This window comes from Canis lupus, chromosome 1 (assembly GCF_003254725.2).
Source record: "Canis lupus dingo isolate Sandy chromosome 1, ASM325472v2, whole genome shotgun sequence".
Lineage (NCBI taxonomy): Eukaryota > Metazoa > Chordata > Mammalia > Carnivora > Canidae > Canis > Canis lupus.
This window is the reverse complement of record NC_064243.1, coordinates 106,039,575-106,064,989: the sequence shown is the minus strand read 5'-3', so window position 1 is coordinate 106,064,989 and position 25,415 is coordinate 106,039,575. Positions and strand designations below refer to the sequence as shown.

Genomic DNA, 25,415 nt, shown 5'->3' with positions numbered 1-25,415 from the left:
CTGTTCTATGGGGGTCCCTCTCACTCCTGTCCTGGAGGGTGTTCAGCAGCAATGGGGCAGAGACCCAAGGAGAGAGATGGGGCAGAGAGATGAAGAGTGCGACATACAGTGACAGGGATGCAGCAGAGGGACCCAGAGGAGGACAGACACAGGGACACACACAGATACCAGAACAGGAGAGAGTGGGAGATAGAGATAAGTCACAGTCAGACACTGACAGCACCAGGTGCTGAGAGACACAGAGAGACAGGGCGGGGAGACACAGGAAGATAGTTGTAAGGAGAGACAGAGAGACACAGGCTGTCTGGGAGGGCTTCCCTGGGGTCGTCCCTGCCACTCTCCATGGGACCTAGAGGAGGACCACCTTTGTTTCCCTCAGTTCCCCAGCCTCCCCTGAGGCTAACCCAGGGACAGTGCCAGAGTGGATACCCCGTCGTCCGCAATGCCCTGCCCTCACTTACTCGTTTATGCAGTGGGCAGCGGTGAGCACCCACTCTGGGTGCACCAGGACACCCCCACACTGGAACTTGCTGTAATGGTACAGAGCTGCCTGCCACGGTTGAGAATTCTTCGTACAATCCCAGCCGCCTATGATCCGGGACTGAATAGGGGGTGCGGCACCTGCAGGGGGTGCTGGGTCAGGACAGGTGGGGTGGCAGTGGGGCCCGGGGGGCCAGGGCTAGGAGAGGCAGCTGTGCTGTGCATGCGGTTGGAGGGATGTTGGGGCAGGGGAGCAGGACAGGGTTCTGGGGAGAGGGCAGGGATTTGGGGAAGGTTCTGGAATTCTAGAGCCATCCCTGGGGTTGTGGGTTGGTGGTGGGTCCTGGGTGGGGAGAGGATGCTGAGAACAGAGCCAACCACAAGGATCAAGCAGGAGACAAGAAGGCAGCATCTGGAGCAGCATGTGGTATAGGGATTGGGCAATGTGGGGGAGATTTGGGGTCTTGGGCTGGGGAGCAGATAATTGTGAGTTCTGAGAGGGGAAAAAGGAAGCTAGAAACAGAGAATGTGTGCTCCGAGACAGTGGCTCAAGAGCTGGGTAGAAAGATTTTGGGGGTTCCAAGAATCCCAGGCTGAGGGATTAGTTAGGGTCATGTTGGGCTTTGGGGGTTCTGGAAGATGCAGGGAAGGAGGTCTGAGAGGTCAAGAATAGCATCTGGGCTAAGGAGTCTGTCTGGCTTTGGTCCTTTGATTGGGGCAGGGAGAAGATCCCTTGGGGGCTTGGGCCTTGAACAGGAATGGTTTTGTGAGAGGGGTGGGTCCCTGGAACTGGGGTTGGGGCCAGGACTGGGAGGGGGCTCAGGGGGAGACAGAGCCAGATGGTAGTTCTTCTGGATTGGGTGATTGTCATGCAGATGAGGTTCAGGGTCTGAGGGTAGTGGAAGGATCTGGGGTTCTCTGCGGGGGGGGGGGGGGGGGGGAGTCTGGACAGGAATGAAGATGGAGGCATATTGGGGCCAAGCAGCTGTGGGAATGCAGGGAGGACACACTTGATGTGGGGTTTGAGAGTCATGTGCTGGAGTCCGGGTGGGGGAGTGGGGCAGGCCAGCTGGGCTCTGAAGGTATTTGGGTTCCTGGAGGGAAGTCCAGAAAACCAGCGCCAAACTGGAGGGATTCACTTAGGGAAGCCTGGATCCTGGGGAGGAAGGAAATTCTACAAGGAAAGGAATCCGTAGTTTGGGGTTCCGGTGTTGTTCCTCAGGGAGAAGAGGGGGCGATGCTGGATCAGGGTTCAGGGGTAAGACTTGGGAAAGGAAGAGACATTTGTAGAATCCTCATACCAGGACGGGGGCCCCACCTGGAGTCAGGGGCCAGCAAGTCTGTGTGGGGAGAAGCATAGGTGTCTGGTGGGATTTGGGGGTCCTGGGAAGATTTCAAGGGAAGCAGATGCCAGGCAGTGGAAGACCTAGTTGAGAGCTGACAGCTGGGTGGGAAAAGTCACCAGGGTGCCGAAGGATTTGCAGACTCAGGTGCCAGAGCCATAGAGAACTAGAAGGTGAGAGGGGGTGATCGGGACTGGGTGCACTCCTTGGAAGAGTTGGAGCCCCCCAAAGGGGGAGACAGAGGTGGCCCAGGCTCTGCCCCTTTGGTCAAGTGGCTCAGAGCAGGGTCTGAGTGAAGAAGAGGAGATAGTTCTGGGGGTTCCTGGGAGGGAGCAGGGACTTAGGGCAAGAGTGAGGACTGTGACAACGAGGACAGGCTGGGGTAGGACTTTAAGGGCCTGGGAAAGAGCCTGGGACCTGGGTTGGGGTGGACTGTGGGAGGAGAAGAGGTCGTGGGGAGGTGAGGGAGCATGAGAGTCAGGCCCATTCCCCCTCCCACATCATCCCCACTGTCTCACCAGTCCCCGCCAGGGACAGGGCAAGGCACAGAACCAGGAACCACATGGTGACCACGGGCAGGCTGGTGGTGAGCTGGGAGCTTGGAAGCCTCCCCAAGGAGTGTTTTAAATCCCTCATCTCCCCCCCACCCCCCGCCCCGCCCCGCCCCACCCTGGGGCTCCGCCCCTGCCCTGCTGGCACCCAGATGCTGGCCAAGGCCCTGCCCCTGCTGCCTGGGGACTGGACACCTACTCCTACCCCAGTGCTATGCAAGGGGCGGGAGAGTGCGCACCTGTTGTTCTGCAGGGTCTGATTATCCTGGAAGCATTCCTGGGGCCTGAGGCCAGACAGGGCAGGGCCTGGAGCTCCTGGGCCCCTGCTCTTGGAGACAGAGCCAGTGAGAGGATGTGGAGGGTGTGAGTGAGGGGGACAAGAAACAGAGCGTGGAGGAATCTCTGACCTCCAATACAAAGCCCTGCATACCGGAACCCCAAGTAAAGTCACACACCCGAAAACCCGGTATATCTTCAAACACCAGCAGTGGGGCTCTGAATCCCTTCTCCCCGCACCGCTTGGAGCCAGAGTGTAGATTCCCAGCTTCTGCCGCCTCTGAAATGTAAGGCTCAGCTCTCAGAACACCCTGGTTCTTGCACTGCCTGACTCAGGATCTAGGTCCCTTCCTGTTGTTTCTCTCCAGATAATTTCTTAGGGTACCTACCACCACAATCCTAGTGCCCCCAGATCCAGAACGATGAAGTTTCAGTGGTCTCCCTGAATAAGTTCCCTCACATTTCAAAATCCAGAGTTCTTTTTGCCCCCAGGCAATGTTGGAATCCCATTACGCCCTGCCCCCCACTCCATGCTCCCCAGATCTGGATGCTCAAGGTTATATCCTCCAAAGTTCCACGAATACCAGACTGTCTGCCTTCTATGGTCAAGAGCGTCCCTCCACAGAGACTGATTCAAAATATTTAGGTCACAGGAGCCAGGTTGATGTAGTTCAACTATCAGCGACCTTGAAAATCACCTTTTGGGGTGATCTCTGTGGAGAATCGGGAACCAGAAATCTGCAGCCTCAATGTTAAATTCAAAGGCACATTCCCTTGGCTCTTCTGTAAAATTAAAGTAGGCCACAGGGTAACCCAGCCTCTGCTGTGTGTCTAAGGGGAGGAGAGCACTGGCCCTTTTGCCTGGCCACCAGGAAGCCCACAGCTAAATATCGAAGAAAATGAAGTCATTCTTGATCATCTAGAGTGTGCTGGGTCCTTTCACTGGGGTCCAGAGATATATTTGCCCAGGGCCAGGCACTATTTGAATCAGTTCATGTGAACTTCCTCATTTGATCCCTTACAACCCCGTGAGGTAAGCAATTTGATGAGCTGTGTTTTATGATGGGGAAATCAGAGCTGAGGGGCATTGGGTCTTTTCCTAAAGATTACACAGCTGATCCTATGCATATGTGAATGGAGGGAGCCCTCCTTCAAGCCACTTCTCTTCACCGAGGCATCGGGGCAGTGGGTGAAAAGGAACAAGGTACAGAGGCTCTGGGTCCGCTCCCAGTGTCTGGTTCCCACTTCCCTTCATCGCCAGGAGAAAGTCACAGAAACTCCTACAGAGAAACTTGCATCAGCACTCTTGTTATCTCAGTGTTTCAACAGGTGACCTTGAGCACCGGCTCTGGCCTAAGACGGGACAAGCCCTAACATGTGGGCCTTGGACAAATGAGGTCTTGAGGGATGGCTTGATTCTATCCCTTCTGTCCCAGGTCAGGATGGGGTTGTTGGCCAGCTGTGGGAGCTTGTGCTCAGCCAGAGACACAGTGTCAGGCCCAAATAGTTAGTTCCTCTTCATGGTTTCCTTGATCCACTCCAAGTAGCTGCAGACTTTGGTATAGACACCAGGCTTGGTGGTAGTGTCACAGGGGACGTCACCCCAGGACACAATGCCCTGCAGGACTCCCCTACAGACCAGGGGTCCCCCGGAGTCACCCTGTGTGGAGAAGGGAGAGTTTGAATGGGAAACTTCTGGATCCAGTGTCCCCATCCTTATCCTAATCACCATTGACCATCTCGGTCAAACTCCAATCCCACCCCACCCCACCCCACTGCATGCCATCCCACCCCACCCCAACTCAATATAACCCAATGTAAGGCACACCAATCCAACCCAACCCCGTGCCAACACAATCAATACAACCCGGCCCACCCATGTTCAGTCCTCCCCGTGTAACCCCGACCCAGGCCAGCCCCTACATCTTCCCCATTCAGAGTCAAACCAGACCTACGCCTATCCTCACTGGCAACACAACCAATCCCAGTCATCATGTCTGTCACATCCTAGACAAAATGTACCCTGTCCCCAATTCCACCCAACATATTTTCCATTTAAAATCAAACCAGGGGGTTGAGGGTTTGGGCAGCCTAGGTGGCTCGGCGGTTTAGTGCCGCCTTCAGCCCAGGGCGTGATCCCGGAGACCCAGGATCCAGTCCCACATCAGGCTCCCTGCACGGAGTCTGCTTCTCCCTCTGCGTGTGTCTCTGCCTCTCTCTCTGTCTCTCATGAATAAATGAAATTAAAAAAAAAATCAAACCAGGGCGCGGGGTGGCACAGTTGATTAGCGTCAGATCTTGACTTTGGCTTGGGGTCCTGGGATGGAGCCCCACATCATGCTCCAGGCTCCAGGCTCCATGCTCTCAGCAGAGAGTCTGCTTGACATTCTCTCTCTCTCCCTCTCTCTCTCTGCCCCCTCCTCACCTTCTGCTCTCTCTCTCCTGAAAACAAATAAATCTTAAAAAAAAAAAATCAAACCAAGCCCATTCCTATCCCTAACTCAAGCTCAGGATGTTGCAAACGGAACAGCACATCATCCACCCCAAACCCAACTCCACCTCATCTTCAGCCTCCCCCTGGCCCCATTCTAACCGCTCTTTCTTCTCCATCCCCAAACCTATGTCTACATCTTCTGTGGCCCAAAGCAAGCACAACCTTACCCCATCCCAACTCCCAAACCATTTCCCCTACCCCGTGGCTCTGACCTCACAGGACTCGGTGCCTCCACCCTCTGCTCCTGCACACAGCATAGAGGCCACCAGGCGCCCTGGGTAGTCCTTGTTACAAGAGGCAGCCGGGATAACACTGATGTTGGCACAATGCAGGGTATCTGGGAGACTCACTGGGGAGGACAGTGGACTTGAGTGAATCTGTATTTTCAGGCCCTTGCCTGCCTCGCCCAAGAGCCCTGGACGGCTAGGGTCCCTGGAGGCCTGACACCCAGCCCCTCCTGTCACGCACCTTGTGAGTCTGTGCTCCCTTTGGTCCCAGGCTTGTGATCAGACACCAGCCCCCAGCCGGACACCACGCAGGCCTCGGCCGGTTGGGGGCAACGCGTGGGCAGCGCCACGGGGCGCACTTGCCGGGAGAGGCGCGCGGGCCGGGTTAGACGTAGCAACATGACGTCGTGGCGATGGCTGTGTGCTTCATAGAGCGGGTGTGGGATGATGCGAGCCAAGGTCCTCAACTGCTCGGGACCATCGCGCTTGCGCAGATTGTGCTCGCCCAGGCGCGCTCTCATGAAGCTGTGCGGGCAGGTGATGATTATCGCAGGTGGAGCGAGGAGGAGGCACAGAGATCAAAGAGTGGGCATGCTGGGGTCCCCCACCCTTTGGGAATCTGGAGATGCCATTCCGCCCCTGCCCGGGGCGCTGAAGCCAGTAGTAGTGGTCGCCTCTGGCCTCTCGGGACCAAGGAGGTGCGGCCACCTGGAACTCAGCCCCTAGGCTCCGGCTCTTTCCTCCTCACAATCCGAGATTCTCTGATCTCTAGACCCTTGGTGCCCCTGAGGACTTTGAGCCCTGCCTTCATACCGGGTTTGGCAGTGGGCTGCAGACAGCACCCAGTGCTCAGAGATGAGGGAAGCACCGCAGTTGAACCGTCCACGCTCAAATAGGGCCACTTGCCATGGCTGGGAGTGGGGCTCACACTCTTCGCCTCCCAGGATCTTGTCAGTGTCGTCCTGGACCGCTGGGAGAAGGGCAGAGGAGGATCCCTGCGGACAGAGGCTTTTCCCTGGGTCCCACACCTTTGCGTGCACTCTGCCCATACGATGTATTTTTCATTTGTGCTTTCCTCCAACCTCTGAAGACATCCCTGTCCTTGAATTTTTTAGCCCTGCCTTCTGTTGGCCTTTACAAGTGCTGCTGCTTTGCTCCAGGACTGTCCCCCTGCTCTTGGCCCTTTCCTGTGTACTACGGGATTCTGGGAGAGCACATAGGTGGGAAAGGTTCAGAAGCCAAGAAGTCCCCTGAGGTGAGAAGTGGAGACCGGGACCAGGAAGATGGCCACTTGGAACAAGCCATTCAAGGTCACCAAGCTGTCATAGACCATCAAGTGGATGTGGGCACTCGGTATGTATGACACACAGTCTTGGCTCTAGAGTCAGAACATCTCAGCCAAATGCGCATGTGGCCACACAAGGTCATGGGCAAACCTAGAGGCACAGCCAGTGTTCCAAACTTAGGAACTGATGTGGAGAGCAATTTAAGCTGAAATTCACCTGCATCTCCATGGGTTAGCAGCTTCAGATATCATCACAGCACAGACCTTCATAGGTATGTTGAATCTGGAGAATTCAAGCATGAGTATGCGCGTGCACACGCAGACACACAGACACTGATTTGGACCTCAAAGCTCACACCTAAATTTCACACAGGGGACCTGGTTCCCACATGTGGACTGGAGTTGGACACACAGGGCTTTGAAAGCCCACCACACGCAAACACACACACACACACCCAGAGCACCATGCATAAGGCTACCTAAGCAGGGATGTTTCAAGGTCATAAGACCATGATCCACTACTGGGCAATGGGGGTTATGACCCCTGAAGGTCACAGCAAGACACACAGACACCCACCCTGGGGCAGGAATTTGCACAGCCAGACCAAATGCACATACTCTGCCTACCAGCGTCAGGAACTGGGCCAAGGGCCCTGGCAAGGTCAGGGGAATGCGGATGTGGTGGACAGGGGGCTTAAGAAAGCAAGGGTGGGTGGGGTTGTTGTCCTCCAAAGACGGACGGAGGGTGTGAGCTGAACAGCTGGGCATCGAGGCTGCACCCAGCCAGTACCAGCTGGAGGAGGGTGGAGGCCCTGGCTGAGTGCAGCAGGCAGGAGGGAGGCAGGGAGAAGAGAGCACAGAAGGAGCCTCAGGGGAGGCTGACAGCAGGGGGTAGCTTCAAGGAGCCTGCAGAAGTGAGGGTCATGTGGGGCATAATGAAAATCCACCTTCAACTTGTCCAGAGTAGAGGCATCAGGTTACACTTAAATTCTCCATGGGTGGTAGCTGAACATGGTCTGGAGTTTTCCTAGTACCCAGGGTCACCTTGACATAGTGGCCACCTCTCTCCAGCCTCAACCTGCTCCCCTGTCAAATGAAAACAAGTGAACCTGGGTGGCTCAGTGGTTGAGCATCTGCCTTTGGTCAGTTCGTGATCCCGGGGTCCTGAGATGGAGTCCTGCATTGGACTCCCCTCAGGGAGCCTGTTTCTCCCTCTGCCTATGTCTCTGCCTCTCTTTATGTATCTCTCATGAATAAATAAATAAATATATTTTTTAAAAAAACAAAAAAAATATTTGGTCCCAAATATTTTTGGGATGCCAAAATAGATACCATGGATGCACCCATCAGTTTATATGTTCTTGCCTTGAATTGTTATATTTTTATACTTTATATTTATTTTTTTAAAGTTTTTTTTTAACTGATTCATAAGAGAAAGAGATAGAGAGAGAAGGAGCAGGGTGGAGGGGTAGAGGGCAAAGCAGACTCCCCACTGAGCAAGGAACCCAATGCAGGACCGGATCCCAGAACCCTGGAATCATGACCTGAGCTGAAGGCAGATCTTCACTGACTAAGCCACCTGGGCACCCACTTTTCCTAACTTTTAAAAAATATTTATTTATTTATTTATTTATTTATTTATTTGAGAGAGAGAGAGAGAGAGCACACAAGTGAAGGGGGGCAGGGTAGAGGAAGAGGGAGAGAGAGTCCCAAGCTGACTTTGTGCTGAGCCTGTTGCCTGAGATGGGCTTGATTTCAGGACCTGGAGATTCTGACCTGAGCTGAAACCAGGAGCCAGTCATTCCTCTGACTATGCCACCAGGTGTCCCTCTCCCTCATTTTTTCAAACAGTGTTTTTTTAACAAGATGATTAAAAAAAATTCAAAAGTCAGGATGTCTGGGTGACTCAGTGGTTAAGCATCTGCCTTTGGCTCAGAGTGTGATCCCGGAGTCCCAGGATTGAGTCCCATATCAGGCTCCCTGCATGTTGTCTGCTTCTCCCTCTGCCTGTATCTCTGCCTCCCTCTGTCTCTCTGTGTGCCTCTCATGAATAAATAAATCAAATCCTAAAAAAAAAAAAAACAACCCAAAAATGATTTCCAACTCCTTCAGAAACTTTTTGCTTCCTTGTAGGTCTCTGTGTGTTTCTGGTGCTTTTGAGCACTGCAACAGGAGGCTGACCAGAATCTGGATCTAGGGTGCCTGGGTGTGAGTCCTGGCCTAACCACTTGTCAGCTGGGTGATCTTGGGCATAATCTTTAATCTCTTTGTGCTTCAGCTTCCTTGTTTCTAAAATGGTAGTGGTAGTAATCCCTAATCATGCATTGTTTGATGAATTAGCAAGTTAAAATATGTAGAAGACAGGGTGCCTGGGTGGCTCAGTTGGTGAAGCATCTGCCTTGAGCTTGTGTTGTGATCCCAGAGTCCTGGGATTCAGCCCCACATTGGGCTCCCTGCTCATCATCCCCTTACTTGTGTTCTTGCTCACTCTGTCACTTTCTCTCTCAAATAAATAAAGAAAATGTTAAAAAACAAAACAACACATAGACAGATTAGAATCATGCCTGGCACGTATCAAGCACTACAGCAGAGTTAGCTATTATAAGGATTTTTTTCCCCAGCCAATTGCACCTACCTTCATTTCAGACCTCAAGTAAGTTCATGATACTTCTGCAACACCGTGTGGTATTAATCTTATTTACTTATTTTGGATATCTCTTTCTTGTATACCTCCCGAACTCAGGTTGGTGGATGTACATTATGGAAAAGAATAGAGGCAAAGATCTAGCCCCGGTTCAGGTACTACTGGATCATGGTGCTTAGAGGGTGTCATTAGGGGACTTATCTCTTGCCATGTCTCTGTGAACTTCCTCTGTATTGGGCCCTCAGGCCAGCTATGTCCATGCAGTGGCAATGGGGCCCATCAGCAGCACCCAGATTCTGTTCTCTTTTTGTGAACACCCGGGGAAAAGACAGTAAGTTGTCTTCTGTAGCCTTCAAGCAAGGATCTCAGGATGAGCTCTGATGGGATCAGATTTACTTCTCTGGGATTTCTCACTCTGCTCCACAAAAGTTGCTGTGGTCAGGAAGATGTCATGCTATGACTGGCTGGGTCTAGATCACATGCTTTTCTTACGAGTAGGTGGAGGGGTCATTTCTGTCAGAAGCAGAAGGACAAAAGGTGGGCAGAGAGTTCCTCTGAACAAAGTTAAGTTGCTATTGCCAGAAGAGTGGGAATGGATATGGAAGGTGGGCAAAAAACAACAGTTCAGAACTTCCTCCCATATTTATGATACTGTTTTGGAGCACAATTACCCTGGGGGTATTCCCAAGAGCAGAATAGCAGTGCTTCAGAAGAGCTTGGGGAGACTTTGTACGGCGTTGATATACACTCCCTAGAGGAGTCAGGATTCTCATGACAAGCAACAAAGCCAATTAAAGCTAGTTTAAGTAGAAAATAGATTTATACAGGATGTTGGGGGAGTTTGCAGAATCTGTGGAAGGCCAGAGAATTGGGCTCCCAGGGACAAGTGATCAGGATCATGCCCAAAAAGCCCCTGGAGGACTGGCTGGTTGGGTGTGACACTGCCGCTTGCCCTGTGCACCCCCATCTCTGGGGCCTGGACTCTACTGGGGAACCCCTTTCTCTGGTGCCCTGGGACCCTGGAGGTAGCTGTGGCCACACCTAGCAGAATAGGGTCCATGCCTACTATTGGAGGCGGATTCCAAGTGTAGTATGGCTCTTTATTGGTAGAGTCTGGTCATGTGCTGAGGTCTTAACTGTATGGGAGGCTGGTTTCCTTCCTGGAAACTGTGGATGCCTGTGTTGGGGAAAATATTCCAAATGTGGACTAGTGTTTAGAGGTGCTGGGAAGACAGAGAGAGTAGTGAATGTTCATTTCATTTCCCCTTTGCTCTAAAATGGTAACTTTGTGTGATTTTAAAATTTAAGTTACTTTTATTTGAACAGACACTATATGTATATGGTTCAACATGTGAACAAGTGCAAGTTTCCCTCTAGCATTTCTGTCCACCATCCCACTCATTCCCCTTCCTGGGGACAACTGATGCTACTAAGACATCTTTTAGCTCCTGTGTATTCTTCTAGTCTTATTTTCTGCACATCTGAGAAAATAGCTATGTCTATACACAATATGGCTTTATAAACATCTACAAACACATACATATACACCCATACATATAGCTATGTCTCTATAGATACTGTATATGCTTGACACTTAAAAAACACACAAGACAGTATTACAATTCTCTTTTTAAAAGTAAATCATTTATTCAAGGCTAAGAACATACAATGTTTATGGCTGGCATAGAAACATAACATATAGGTTATGAGGGGTTTTCTTAAGGTGTAGAAATTTGGAATTTTTATGTTCTAATTTGTCCACCTTTGCCTCTGAGACTTTACCAATTACTTTTCAGGATTGGGGAGTTCTTGTCCCTCTAGATTTTTGGTGAAAATTCAATTCTGGTTGCGTGTGTGTGTGTGTGTGTGTGTGTGTGTGTGTTAGGGTTTGATTGTGATTCTAGAGTATGGTATGCAGGCAGCATTGAATCCTGTGCTCCTTGCCAACTTATGGAAAGGGTTTGAATTAGTCAGGAGTCTTTAGATCATAAATAATAGGAAATCTAACCTGAAATGGCTTGAGTGAAGAAATTTATGGTCTCACCTAAATGGAAAAGGGTGAAAGTAGGAATGCTTTCAGGCAGGGCTGAATTCAAGAGCCAAGTAATAGCATCAGACATTATTATCTGTTTCTTGACTAATTGATTTGGCTTCATTCCACATAGTAGTAAGTCAGGATCTAGTTAAGAAAATACATCATTCTAGGGATGCCAGGGTGACTCAGTGTTTGGGCGTCTGCCTTCAGCTCAGGACATGATCCTGGGGTCCCGGGATCGAGTCCCGCATCGGGCTCCCTGCGTGGAGCCTACTTCTCCCTCTGCCTGTGTCTCTGCCCCACCCCTCTCTCTGTGTGTCTCTAATGAATAAATAAATAAAATCTTAAAAATTTTTTTTAAAAAGAAATCATTCTAGATGCTTCAGAGGGTAGTAAAGATAGAGACAGAACAAAGGGAGGTGGTGGTATTAGCAGAGCCCGGAAGCTGGAGCCATCTGGAAGACATAGACTCATGTAGGATTTGCTTAGAGGTGGCTAGAGTCACAGAAAAAAAAAATGTGGCTACTGCTAAAGACACCAGCTGAGGTGGTGGTGGTGGTGGTGGTGGCATTAGTGAGAGGGAAATAAAGGCCCTGGCTTGTCCTCTTCTTCCAGAGCCAGTCTTCTGCTGGTGCTGCCCATTAGCCAAGCATACTGCTAAGCTAGTGAGCAAAGGAGGCTCAGAAATGTAGTCCTTGCAATACAGAACAGGCGAGGGTGGGGAATGGATCTGAGAGCAGACAGACAAACAACTGGCAGAACTGCTAACAATGTGGGCCTCAGGTCAGGCAGGAAAAAGAACACAAAAGGTTCTGGCAGAAGTCTTGTATGATCGGGTCCCACGAGTACCCCAAACCCAATATAGTGGCCAGAGCAATGCAATGCACTGATGAGGTGTGAGTGGGGATGGGCATTAAGGCTTATGCCACAAATGTCTACTTCTGACCAAACCACAAGATGGGTTAGTCTCTGGGATGACTTGAATGTCATCTCAACTCTTTCTCCTCTACTCTTGTCTGTGTTCCTTTCTTAGTTTTAATCTATCAGATCTGCTGCCCGCTTCAAACTGGGTCCAGGGCTCAGGCACAGGCTCACAATCCTATAGACTAGGGGAAAAAAGCCCTTAGCCGCTTCAGTTAGAAAAAGTCCCAGGGCAGAGCCTGACTGGTTGGCTTTGCTCATGTACCCATCTTTGGGCCAGTCACCGTGGCCTGGGTTGTGGGGCACTGAAATTGGCACAGCCAGAGTCATATGACTCTTTTTGTGGCCCCAGAAGGCAAGGATATGTCATGAGCAGCTCTCTACCGGGATTCTGTGATTGAACCCCACAGGAATCTTGCTATTCTGTATATATGACTAAGCTTTTACAATCTGGGTAGGTTTCTGGTTATGTGTGAAAGATACACAGTTTGCCAGAAACAAAGCAGATGGAGTCTTAGCTTATTTGGCTGAAGCAGGCTCGCACTGTTCAGAAAGTAGGCAATGTAGGGAAGGGCGAAAAAGACGTAATTATCAGAAGGGGCCAATAACCGAGGACGAGGCCACAGGTGTCCTACCTGGTGACCACCTATCTGTGCTGGGGCGCTGGTGCCTTGATGCTGTGGGTCTGTGGGGCGGGGGGGGGGGGCGGGGGGGGGGAGGGGGGGGGACTCGGGAGGAAGAGGCGGGGCCAGGGAGAACTCGAGGCAGGGCAAGGGACCAGGAGAGGGCTGGCCCGAGCGAGGGGAGGCGGCCTCGTGGGAAGAGGCGGGGCCTAGGGCGGCGCTCGGAGTTCCACGCCCACTAGCCCCTGGCCCCCAGGAGCTCTGAACTACTTCAACCACTTGGGCATGTGGAGCCAAGGGACGGCCTTCAAGGAGCGGCGGGTGAGCTATCGTCGGTGGGCCTCGCAGCAGAAGAGCCAGAGACGCGAGTCCGAACAGCCGTCCACCGCGGACCGCAAGCACACGGTGCAGCAGCCCCACGCAGTCACCTCCGCGACTCTCTAAGCAGGCGCACCCGAGCTTCTCAGGATGCTGCCGGTGACCTCAGTCAGGATAGCGGGCCCGCCCCCTCATCGTGGCCACGTGCCGAGATGAGACCTCCCTTCGACGCCCCACTCCCAAAGAACCTGCCTTGCCTTCCGAGGAAAGCCCACCCCTCGAGCTGGGGCCTACCCTTTGCAGCTCTGTTCCCGCCCACTGAAGCCTGAGCTGCCCCCACCCCTGCAGTGTGACACCGCCCCCTCCCGTGGGGTTTCGGCACTCAGCCCGCCCGGTGTCCGGACCTAGCTAGGGCCATTCCTTGGGTGCCTAACCTAGCCCTCTCAGGCCACGCCCCGAAGGTGCCCTCCAGGTTGGGAACCCCTCGCTCTCTGAGGGCGAGTCCTGCCCAGGAGATCCAGTCACACCCCCGGTGGGACACTATGCGTGCGTTCCAGCATTTAATGTAGCTACGCCCCGCTTGAGAACCGGCCTCTCCCCCAGAAAGGCATGGCGTGCGATAAGATTTCCTCCCCCCTCGCCCTCCCTGACTTCTCCACCACAGTAAAACGTGGGCACCTCACAACCTCTAAGTCTGAACCTTCTTGCATCACTGCCCCAGCGCAGGGTCGGGCTCAACGCATGTGACCCGGTGTAGGTATTGCCACATACATCATTGGACAGGAGTTGGAGGTCCACACACTGGAGATCATCTGTATATATGACTACAGACCAGAGAGAAAAAGGGCGGTGGCCAGACCCCAGGTGACTCCTCAGCCCGTCCTCCTTCAGGTCCAGAGTCCAGACCCCAGCCCCCTCCTCCCGACAGCCAAATGTCTGGACTAAAGGCTGCAGGGTCTGGCCCTGGCATACACTTATCGGGTTCGATGCTGCCCCAGCCAGAGGCACAGCAGGTGCTCCCCACTTGGGGTTCCTGGGTGGGCAGGTCCAGGACCCTCACAGCATCCGTAATCTGAGCGGGCTCTGCGAGGCGCAGCAGCATGATGTCATGGCTGTAGTCCTCTTCTGGGAGGCGGGTATGGTTCTTCAGGAAACTCAGGTTGAATTCAGGGTGAGGGAAGCTCTCCCTGATCTGGACAAACTGGGCCGTGTCTTCATGCTCGAACAGGTTGTAGTGACCCAGCCAGAGCTGGTAATTGCTGAGGAGAGAGGGGGCCCCAAGGAATGAGGATAGAGAGGCAGGATAGGGAGAAGAGACCAGGGAGCTGGAGGAGGGTCCCGAAGACAGACAGACACGTGGAGAAATGGGGAGAGAGAGACAGTTGAGAAGGAAAAGAGCTACGAGGAAAAACCATAAGTGAGACAGAAGGACGTGACAGGTCAGCCAGAGAGGAAGACGAGGAGGGTGAAAAGAGAGAGCACAAAGGGAGAGAGTGAAGACTACAGGCAGTGTGAGGAAGAGAAAGAGCAGAGGGGGAGACGCGGGAGGAGGGGGGGCCTGGGACTGGCTCAGCTGCAGCAGGGGCTGTGGGGCTGGTTCCCAGCAGCGGGTGGCCTGGCCACCAGCCCAAGGTCGGTCCCGTCCCTCCCTGGACCTTCTCCCCCTTCCTCCACCCCCTGCCTACCTTCCTCCTTCCCTTCTCCTCCTCCTTCCTTCGGAGCCCCAACAGGGCACCAGCAGAAACAGCCCTCCGTGTGTACCCCTGGAGGGCATCCTTGTCATACACACACATGTCCGGATAGTCCCTTCCTGTTCTCTGGGGGTCCCTCGCACTCCCGTCCTGGGGGGTGTTCAGCAGCAATGGAGCAGAGACCCAAGGAGAGAGATGGGGCAGAGAGATGAAGAGTGCGACATACAGTGACAGGCATGCAGCAGAGAGACCCAGAGGAGGACAGACACAGGGACACACACAGATACCAGAACAGGAGAGAGTGGGAGATAGAGAAGAGTCACAGTCAGACACCGACAGCACCAGGTGCTGAGAGACACAGAGAGACAGGGCGGGGAGACACAGGAAGATAGTTGTAAGGAGAGACAGAGAGACACAGGCTGTCTGGGAGGGCTTCCCTGGGGTCGTCCCTGCCACTCTCCATGGGACCTAGAGGAGGACCACCTTTGTTTCCCTCAGTTCCCCAGCCTCCCCTGAGGCTAACCCAGGGGCAGTGCCAGAGTGGATACCCCGTCATCCGCAATGCCCTGCCCCCACTTACTCGTTTATGCAGTGGGCAGCGGTGAGCACCCACTCTGGGTGCACCAGGACACCCCCACACTGGAACTTGCTGTAATGGTACAGAGCTGCCTGCCACGGTTGAGAATTCTTCGTACAATCCCAGCCGCCTATGATCCGGGACTGAACAGGGGGTGCGGCACCTGCAGGGGGTGCTGGGTCAGGGCAGGTGGGGTGTCAGTGGGGCCCGGGGGGCCAGGGCTAGGAGAGGCAGCTGTGCTGTGCATGCGGTTGGAGGGATGTTGGGGCAGGGGAGCAGGACAGGGTTCTGGGGAGAGGGCAGGGATTTTGGGAAGGTTCTGGAATTCTAGAGCCATCCCTGGGGTTGTGGGTGGGTGGTGGGTCCTGGGTGGGGAGAGGATGCTGAGAACAGAGCCAACCACAAGGATCAAGCAGGAGACAAGAAGGCAGCATCTGGAGCAGCATGTGGTGTAGGGATTGGGCAATGTGGGGGAGATTTGGGGTCTTGGGCTGGGGAGCAGATAATTGTGAGTTCTGAGAGGGGAAAAAGGAAGCTAGAAACAGAGAATGTGTGCTCCGAGACAGTGGCTCAAGAGCTGGGTAGAAAGATTTTGGGGGTTCCAAGAATCCCAGGCTGAGGGATTAGTTAGGGTCATGTTGGGCTTTGGGGGTTCTGGAAGATGCAGGGAAGGAGGTCTGAGAGGTCAAGAATAGCATCTGGGCTAAGGAGTCTGTCTGGCTTTGGTCCTTTGATTGGGGCAGGGAGAAGATCCCTTGGGGGCTTGGGCCTTGAACAGGAATGGTTTTGTGAGAGGGGTGGGTCCCTGGAACTGGGGTTGGGGCCAGGACTGGGAGGGGGCTCAGGGGGAGACAGAGCCAGATGGTAGTTCTTCTGGATTGGGTGATTGTCATGCAGATGAGGTTCAGGGTCTGAGGGTAGTGGAAGGATCTGGGGTTCTCTGCGGGGGGGGGGGGGGGGGGGGGGAGTCTGGACAGGAATGAAGATGGAGGCATATTGGGGCCAAGCAGCTGTGGGAATGCAGGGAGGACACACTTGATGTGGGGTTTGAGAGTCATGTGCTGGAGTCCGGGTGGGGGAGTGGGGCAGGCCAGCTGGGCTCTGAAGGTATTTGGGTTCCTGGAGGGAAGTCCAGAAAACCAGCGCCAAACTGGAGGGATTCACTTAGGGAAGCCTGGATCCTGGGGAGGAAGGAAATTCTACAAGGAAAGGAATCCGTAGTTTGGGGTTCCGGTGTTGTTCCTCAGGGAGAAGAGGGGGCGATGCTGGATCAGGGTTCAGGGGTAAGACTTGGGAAAGGAAGAGACATTTGTAGAATCCTCATACCAGGACGGGGGCCCCACCTGGAGTCAGGGGCCAGCAAGTCTGTGTGGGGAGAAGCATAGGTGTCTGGTGGGATTTGGGGGTCCTGGGAAGATTTCAAGGGAAGCAGATGCCAGGCAGTGGAAGACCTAGTTGAGAGCTGACAGCTGGGTGGGAAAAGTCACCAGGGTGCCGAAGGATTTGCAGACTCAGGTGCCAGAGCCATAGAGAACTAGAAGGTGAGAGGGGGTGATCGGGACTGGGTGCACTCCTTGGAAGAGTTGGAGCCCCCCAAAGAGGGAGACAGAGGTGGCCCAGGCTCTGCCCCTTTGGTCAAGTGGCTCAGAGCAGGGTCTGAGTGAAGAAGAGGAGATAGTTCTGGGGGTTCCTGGGAGGGAGCAGGGACTTAGGGCAAGAGTGAGGACTGTGACAACGAGGACAGGCTGGGGTAGGACTTTAAGGGCCTGGGAAAGAGCCTGGGACCTGGGTCTGGGGTGGACTGTGGGAGGAGAAGAGGTCGTGGGGAGGTGAGGGAGCATGAGAGTCAGGCCCATTCCCCCTCCCACATCATCCCCACTGTCTCACCAGTCCCCGCCAGGGACAGGGCAAGGCACAGAACCAGGAACCACATGGTGACCACGGGCAGGCTGGTGGTGAGCTGGGAGCTTGGAAGCCTCCCCAAGGAGTGTTTTAAATCCCTCATCTCCCCCCCACCCCCCGCCCCGCCCCGCCCCACCCTGGGGCTCCGCCCCTGCCCTGCTGGCACCCAGATGCTGGCCAAGGCCCTGCCCCTGCTGCCTGGGGACTGGACACCTACTCCTACCCCAGTGCTATGCAAGGGGCGGGAGAGTGCGCACCTGTTGTTCTGCAGGGTCTGATTATCCTGGAAGCATTCCTGGGGCCTGAGGCCAGACAGGGCAGGGCCTGGAGCTCCTGGGCCCCTGCTCTTGGAGACAGAGCCAGTGAGAGGATGTGGAGGGTGTGAGTGAGGGGGACAAGAAACAGAGCGTGGAGGAATCTCTGACCTCCAATACAAAGCCCTGCATACCGGAACCCCAAGTAAAGTCACACACCCGAAAACCCGGTATATCTTCAAACACCAGCAGTGGGGCTCTGAATCCCTTCTCCCCGCACCGCTTGGAGCCAGAGTGTAGATTCCCAGCTTCTGCCGCCTCTGAAATGTAAGGCTCAGCTCTCAAAACACCCTGGTTCTTGCACTGCCTGACTCAGGATCTAGGTCCCTTCCTGTTGTTTCTCTCCAGATAATTTCTTAGGGTACCTACCACCACAATCCTAGTGCCCCCAGATCCAGAACGATGAAGTTTCAGTGGTCTCCCTGAATAAGTTCCCTCACATTTCAAAATCCAGAGTTCTTTTTGCCCCCAGGCAATGTTGGAATCCCATTACGCCCTGCCCCCCACTCCATGCTCCCCAGATCTGGATGCTCAAGGTTATATCCTCCAAAGTTCCACGAATACCAGACTGTCTGCCTTCTATGGTCAAGAGCGTCCCTCCACAGAGACTGATTCAAAATATTTAGGTCACAGGAGCCAGGTTGATGTAGTTCAACTATCAGCGACCTTGAAAATCACCTTTTGGGGTGATCTCTGTGGAGAATCGGGAACCAGAAATCTGCAGCCTCAATGTTAAATTCAAAGGCACATTCCCTTGGCTCTTCTGTAAAATTAAAGTAGGCCACAGGGTAACCCAGCCTCTGCTGTGTGTCTAAGGGGAGGAGAGCACTGGCCCTTTTGCCTGGCCACCAGGAAGCCCACAGCTAAATATCGAAGAAAATGAAGTCATTCTTGATCATCTAGAGTGTGCTGGGTCCTTTCACTGGGGTCCAGAGATATATTTGCCCAGGGCCAGGCACTATTTGAATCAGTTCATGTGAACTTCCTCATTTGATCCCTTACAACCCCGTGAGGTAAGCAATTTGATGAGCTGTGTTTTATGATGGGGAAATCAGAGCTGAGGGGCATTGGGTCTTTTCCTAAAGGTTACACAGCTGATCCTATGCATATGTGAATGGAGGGAGCCCTCCTTCAAGCCACTTCTCTTCACCGAGGCATCGGGGCAGTGGGTGAAAAGGAACAAGGTACAGAGGCTCTGGGTCCGCTCCCAGTGTCTGGTTCCCACTTCCCTTCATCGCCAGGAGAAAGTCACAGAAACTCCTACAGAGAAACTTGCATCAGCACTCTTGTTATCTCAGTGTTTCAACAGGTGACCTTGAGCACCGGCTCTGGCCTAAGACGGGACAAGCCCTAACATGTGGGCCTTGGACAAATGAGGTCTTGAGGGATGGCTTGATTCTGTCCCTTCTGTCCCAGGTCAGGATGGGGTTGTTGGCCAGCTGTGGGAGCTTGTGCTCAGCCAGAGACACAGTGTCAGGCCCAAATAGTTAGTTCCTCTTCATGGTTTCCTTGATCCACTCCAAGTAGCTGCAGACTTTGGTATAGACCCCAGGCTTGGTGGTAGTGTCACAGGGGACGTCACCCCAGGACACAATGCCCTGCAGGACTCCCCTACAGACCAGGGGTCCCCCGGAGTCACCCTGTGTGGAGAAGGGAGAGTTTGAATGGGAAACTTCTGGATCCAGTGTCCCCATCCTTATCCTAATCACCATTGACCATCTCGGTCAAACTCCAATCCCACCCCACCCCACCCCACTGCATGCCATCCCACCCCACCCCAACTCAATATAACCCAATGTAAGGCACACCAATCCAACCCAACCCCGTGCCAACACAATCAATACAACCCGGCCCACCCATGTTCAGTCCTCCCCGTGTAACCCCGACCCAGGCCAGCCCCTACATCTTCCCCATTCAGAGTCAAACCAGACCTACGCCTATCCTCACTGGCAACACAACCAATCCCAGTCATCATGTCTGTCACATCCTAGACAAAATGTACCCTGTCCCCAATTTCACCCAACATATTTTCCATTTAAAATCAAACCAGGGGGTTGAGGGTTTGGGCAGCCTAGGTGGCTCGGCGGTTTAGTGCCGCCTTCAGCCCAGGGCGTGATCCCGGAGACCCAGGATCCAGTCCCACATCAGGCTCCCTGCACGGAGTCTGCTTCTCCCTCTGCGTGTGTCTCTGCCTCTCTCTCTGTCTCTCATGAATAAATGAAATTAAAAAAAAAATCAAACCAGGGCGCGGGGTGGCACAGTTGATTAGCGTCAGATCTTGACTTTGGCTTGGGGTCCTGGGATGGAGCCCCACATCATGCTCCAGGCTCCAGGCTCCATGCTCTCAGCAGAGAGTCTGCTTGACATTCTCTCTCTCTCCCTCTCTCTCTCTGCCCCCTCCTCACCTTCTGCTCTCTCTCTCCTGAAAACAAATAAATCTTAAAAAAAAAAAAATCAAACCAAGCCCATTCCTATCCCTAACTCAAGCTCAGGATGTTGCAAACGGAACAGCACATCATCCACCCCAAACCCAACTCCACCTCATCTTCAGCCTCCCCCTGGCCCCATTCTAACCGCTCTTTCTTCTCCATCCCCAAACCTATGTCTACATCTTCTGTGGCCCAAAGCAAGCACAACCTTACCCCATCCCAACTCCCAAACCATTTCCCCTACCCCGTGGCTCTGACCTCACAGGACTCGGTGCCTCCACCCTCTGCTCCTGCACACAGCATAGAGGCCACCAGGCGCCCTGGGTAGTCCTTGTTACAAGAGGCAGCCGGGATAACACTGATGTTGGCACAATGCAGGGTATCTGGGAGACTCACTGGGGAGGACAGTGGACTTGAGTGAATCTGTATTTTCAGGCCCTTGCCTGCCTCGCCCAAGAGCCCTGGACGGCTAGGGTCCCTGGAGGCCTGACACCCAGCCCCTCCTGTCACGCACCTTGTGAGTCTGTGCTCCCTTTGGTCCCAGGCTTGTGATCAGACACCAGCCCCCAGCCGGACACCACGCAGGCCTCGGCCGGTTGGGGGCAACGCGTGGGCAGCGCCACGGGGCGCACTTGCCGGGAGAGGCGCGCGGGCCGGGTTAGACGTAGCAACATGACGTCGTGGCGATGGCTGTGTGCTTCATAGAGCGGGTGTGGGATGATGCGAGCCAAGGTCCTCAACTGCTCGGGACCATCGCGCTTGCGCAGATTGTGCTCGCCCAGGCGCGCTCTCATGAAGCTGTGCGGGCAGGTGATGATTATCGCAGGTGGAGCGAGGAGGAGGCACAGAGATCAAAGAGTGGGCATGCTGGGGTCCCCCACCCTTTGGGAATCTGGAGATGCCATTCCGCCCCTGCCCGGGGCGCTGAAGCCAGTAGTAGTGGTCGCCTCTGGCCTCTCGGGACCAAGGAGGTGCGGCCACCTGGAACTCAGCCCCTAGGTTCCGGCTCTTTCCTCCTCACAATCCGAGATTCTCTGATCTCTAGACCCTTGGTGCCCCTGAGGACTTTGAGCCCTGCCTTCATACCGGGTTTGGCAGTGGGCTGCAGACAGCACCCAGTGCTCAGAGATGAGGGAAGCACCGCAGTTGAACCGTCCACGCTCAAATAGGGCCACTTGCCATGGCTGGGAGTGGGGCTCACACTCTTCGCCTCCCAGGATCTTGTCAGTGTCGTCCTGGACCGCTGGGAGAAGGGCAGAGGAGGATCCCTGCGGACAGAGGCTTTTCCCTGGGTCCCACACCTTTGCGTGCACTCTGCCCATACGATGTATTTTTCATTTGTGCTTTCCTCCAACCTCTGAAGACATCCCTGTCCTTGAATTTTTTAGCCCTGCCTTCTGTTGGCCTTTACAAGTGCTGCTGCTTTGCTCCAGGACTGTCCCCCTGCCCTTGGCCCTTTCCTGTGTACTACGGGATTCTGGGAGAGCACATAGTTGGGAAAGGTTCAGAAGCCAGGAAGTCCCCTGAGGTGAGAAGTGGAGACCGGGACCAGGAAGATGGCCACTTGGAACCAGCCATTCAAGGTCACCAAGCTGTCATAGACCATCAAGTGGATGTGGGCACTCGGTATGTATGACACACAGTCTTGGCTCTAGAGTCAGAACATCTCAGCCAAATGCGCATGTGGCCACACAAGGTCATGGGCAAACCTAGAGGCACAGCCAGTGTTCCAAACTTAGGAACTGATGTGGAGAGCAATTTAAGCTGAAATTCACCTGCATCTCCATGGGTTAGCAGCTTCAGAAATCATCACAGCACAGACCTTCATAGGTATGTATGAATCTGGAGAGTTCAAGCATGGGTATGCGCGTGCACACGCAGACACACAGACACTGATTTGGACCTCAAAGCTCACACCTAAATTTCACACAGGGGACCTGGTTCCCACATGTGGACTGGAGTTGGACACACAGGGCTTTGAAAGCCCACCACACGCAAACACACACACACACACCCAGAGCACCACGCATAAGGCTACCTAAGCAGGGATATTTCAAGGTCATAAGACCATGATCCACTACTGGGCAATGGGGGTTATGACCCCTGAAGGTCACAGCAAGACACACAGACACCCACCCTGGGGCAGGAATTTGCACAGCCAGACCAAATGCACATACTCTGCCTACCAGGGTCAGGAACTGGGCCAAAGGCCCTGGCAAGGTCGGGGGAATGTGGACGTGGTGGACAGGGGGCTTAAGAAAGCAAGGGTGGGGTTGTTGTCCTCCAAAGACGGATAGAGGATGTGAGCTGAACAGCTGGGCATCGAGGCTGCACCCAGCCAGTACCAGCTGGCGGAGGGTGGAGGCCCTGGCTGAGTGCAGCAGGCAGGAGGGAGGCAGAGAGGAGACAGTACAGAGGAAGACTGAGGGGAGGCTGACAGCAGGGGGTAGCTTCAGTGCGTCCCCAGTGGTGAGGGTCATGTGGGGGCATAATGAAAATCCACCTTCAACTTGTCCAGAGTAGAGGCATCAGGTTATACTTTTATTCTCCATGGGTGGTAGCTAAACAAGGTCCGGAGTTTTCTGGCACCCAGGTCACCTTGACATAGTGGCCACCTCTCTCCAGCCTCAGCCCGCTCCCCTGTCAAATGAAGCCAGGTGCACCTGGGTGGCTCAGTGTCTGCCTTTGGCTCAGTTCATGGTCCTGGGGTCCTGGAATGGAGTCCCACATGGGGTACTTGCAAGGAGCCTGCTTCTCCCTCTCCTTACGTCTCTGCCCCTCTCTCCGTGCCTCTCATGTATAAATAAATACAATCTTTTTTTTTAAATTTATTATTTATGATAGTCACACAGAGAGATAGAGAGAGAGGCAGAGACATAGGCAGAGGGAGAAGCAGGCTCCATGCACTGGGAGCCTGACATGGGATTCGATCCCGGGTCTCCAGGATCGCGCCCTGGGCCAAAGGCAGGCGCCAAACCGCTGCGCCACCCAGGGATCCCAATAAATACAATTTTTTTAAAAAAAGTATTGGAATTGAAGCCAGCAGAGCTCACTCCACAGAGATGTTTTGCGATTAGGTGAGCTCTGGCATTAATCCACACGAGTGCCCTGCATATACCCAACACTCGCTCGCTAACGGGCTCTTGCAGGGCAGTACCGTAGACCCGGTACCTTCTCATACCTTGCATACAGGAACAGATTAATCCTCACAACCCTGGGGGCTTCTGCTTTTACCTCCATGGTCCAGTTGGGGATCCAGAGTGACAAAGATGTTAAGTAACCAGAACACGGTGAGTTGGAATCAAGCCCATGGTTTGTGTTCTTGGCCTCTTAACACTTGTTAAAGACTTAGTATGGGCATTATCTGCATCATGCTATTGAAACCTCGCCATTATTGTCATAGGTGGGTGCTGTCTTCTGGAGAAGGCACTCTGGGTAGGGAGGGGTGAAGTAATTTCCTCAATGTCACATAGCAAGGAAGGGGCATCCCCAGAACTCAAACTCAGGTCTTGGTCACCCCGGGGTTGTTCTTGTTGTCAGGAGCAGCAGGAGGCCCCAGTTGGCATGGGGGCTCTAGAGCAGCCCCAGTTCTCTGACAGCTCCTGGGTGGAGTGATGACCCAGCAGGGAAGGGGTCAGGGAGGAGGGGTTGGGGATGGTAGAAGATTGCAGGTCTGGATTTGCTCCTGATGCATGGAGGGTGGGGGCATTACATTCCCACAGACCCAGACCTGACCTGGGCCCACCTCACCTGCTGCAGTCAGCAAGAAGGAGAAGGTGAGGAGAAGCCACATTGTGGAGCAGGGATGAAGGTTCTGCTGAAGTCTGGGGAGGGGAGAGAGTGAACTGGGGTGAGACTGGACACTTGTGCCCCGCTGGATCCCTCCAGACACAAACTCATCCCACCAGCTACTTGAGAAACTTCTTCCACCATCTTTGCCCCACCCCCACCCCAGAGTGCTCTTCCTCCTAGGTTCTCCATCTCCAAGGGTTCTCTTGTTCCTCCAGTTACCAGAACAAACCTTCAGGTGCCCCCACAGACTGTCAGACCCCAGCACCATCCCACTTGCTCCTGGATCTCTCTCCATGCTCGATAGAGGCTCTGACTCAGAATACCCTATCCCAGCCTCCTCTCAGGCCTCCAGGGTGCCCACCTCCCCACCACCGCGTGCTGCCTTCTGCCATCTGTCCATCCAATCAAATTCCCACTCTCCCAGCCTGTTCCCTGAAGGGTCTTTTGTGTCCCACCCAGAGTCGAATGTGTCCCACTCTGCTTACAGCTCTCATGGGTCCCCAGCACCCCCAGGATAAAGTCCTAGCTCCCCTGCCTCACTTTTGAGGACATGAGTGTTTTCTCCCCCTCCACCAGCCCCTCTGACAGGGTCTGTCATGACCTTGCCCTTTGAGACGCAGCTGCTTCTCCCACTTTCCTTCCTGTGATTCATGCTTCTATGCCTTTGCTCAGGCTGTTCCTCCTCCAAGGTAAGCCATTCCCTTTAAGGTCCCCTTATTCCTTGAAGCATTTTCTGACCTTCTCCATTCCCAGGGTGTCTGCCTCCCCCACCAGGCTAATAACTTCCTGTGGGCAGGCCTGGACCAACTGGATACCGCATTCCCCGTGAAGGGTCCAGTCCCAAGCTTTGAGAATGAATTAAAGACTTCCCCTCATTTTCCAAATTCATATTGGCCCTCCAGGGCTCAGCTCCCCCCACCTCTTCTGGGAGGTCCTGAGACCTAAGAGCTATCTTCTCTGGACCTCACTGCCCCTGGTCCACCTCCATCACATTGCAGATCCCCAGGGATGCTCAGGTAGGGTTCTCTCTGGGTCCCCAGCACTGCCCAGCATGGACCTGGCACATGGGACACTGGAGGTGGCGATGGAGGGGGGGGGTGTTGAGCTGAGTTGACCTGAACCTCTGATAACTCCTGACCTTGTCTTTGGCTCTGGTACAAGCAATTTTGGGGACATCCTTCTCCCGATTCACTCCATCCCCTCCCCCCCACCCCCGCAGCTCCTTCTGGCATTTCAGGACATTTTCTTGGTTCAGGTTCAACTTGGGGCCTCAGTAAAGGACACATGGACTTACACAGGTGCCCTTGAAACTCTACTCCCTCAGAGCAGTTCACGTCTGCTCCCTGGGACCAGGGCATCCAGTGTCTCCCCTAGACCAGGCCAGACCTGTGTCTCCCTGAGTGTCTTCCCCTACTCCCCCATCCCAGCCTCCACCACCCCAACTCTTGTCTCAAAGATCTCACCCACTCTAGATCCTCCAGCTTCATGTGGTACAGCTTGAATGCCAGAAGAA

At 53.9% G+C, this 25,415-nt stretch overlaps 4 protein-coding genes across 16 annotated transcripts in view; 2 read left to right on the top strand and 2 right to left on the bottom strand.

Moving 5' to 3' along the window:
* Window positions 1–13,882, top strand: part of LOC112645081 (uncharacterized) — a 23,623-nt gene extending 9,741 nt beyond the window's left edge. For all 3 annotated transcript variants that reach the window (XM_049108712.1, XM_049108708.1, XM_049108697.1), the window contains one exon: window positions 13,136–13,882. In XM_049108712.1, the coding sequence (XP_048964669.1) occupies window positions 13,136–13,323 (188 nt within the window). In that variant the 3' untranslated portion in view covers window positions 13,324–13,882. The remainder of the gene's footprint in view (window positions 1–13,135) is intronic.
* Window positions 1–17,479, bottom strand: part of KLK1 (kallikrein 1) — a 19,391-nt gene extending 1,912 nt beyond the window's left edge. Inside the window, exons 1-2 of one of the 2 annotated variants that reach the window (XM_049108625.1) lie at window positions 17,353–17,479; window positions 15,469–15,628 (exon numbers count right to left, since the gene is read on the bottom strand). In XM_049108625.1, the coding sequence (XP_048964582.1) occupies window positions 15,469–15,628; window positions 17,353–17,470 (278 nt within the window). In that variant the 5' untranslated portion in view covers window positions 17,471–17,479. Of the gene's footprint in view, window positions 1–461; window positions 622–2,341; window positions 2,450–15,468; window positions 15,629–17,352 lie in introns of those variants that run through there. The other variant, XM_025424105.3, reaches the window with a different exon arrangement.
* On the bottom strand, window positions 3,938–25,415 carry KLK15 (kallikrein related peptidase 15). 10 transcript variants are annotated; one of them, XM_035711070.2, is made up of 5 exons: window positions 6,185–6,435; window positions 5,613–5,896; window positions 5,343–5,493; window positions 4,912–5,092; window positions 4,170–4,310 (listed from the first exon to the last, which is right to left on the bottom strand). In XM_035711070.2, exons 1-4 carry the CDS (start codon window positions 6,418–6,420, stop codon window positions 4,942–4,944), a joined length of 822 nt encoding a protein of 273 aa, XP_035566963.2. In that variant the 5' UTR covers window positions 6,421–6,435; the 3' UTR covers window positions 4,170–4,310; window positions 4,912–4,941. The 10 variants fall into 10 exon arrangements, 8 of the variants coding, with proteins under 8 accessions (XP_025279906.3, XP_035566963.2, XP_035566969.2 ...); XM_035711135.2 differs by lacking the exons at window positions 4,170–4,310; window positions 4,912–5,092; window positions 5,343–5,493; window positions 5,613–5,896; window positions 6,185–6,435 and adding exons at window positions 18,949–19,321; window positions 20,369–20,505; window positions 20,625–20,908; window positions 21,197–21,353; window positions 23,861–23,918; XR_004812740.2 differs by lacking the exons at window positions 4,170–4,310; window positions 4,912–5,092; window positions 5,343–5,493; window positions 5,613–5,896; window positions 6,185–6,435 and adding exons at window positions 19,182–19,321; window positions 19,923–20,103; window positions 20,369–20,505; window positions 20,625–20,908; window positions 21,197–21,447.
* LOC112645075 (arginine esterase) overlaps window positions 6,473–25,415 on the top strand; it is a 40,676-nt gene continuing 21,733 nt past the window's right edge. Inside the window, exons 1-2 of the mRNA XM_035711092.2 lie at window positions 6,473–6,600; window positions 21,613–21,736. Coding sequence (XP_035566985.2) covers window positions 21,724–21,736 — 13 coding nt within the window. The 5' untranslated portion in view covers window positions 6,473–6,600; window positions 21,613–21,723. The remainder of the gene's footprint in view (window positions 6,601–21,612; window positions 21,737–25,415) is intronic.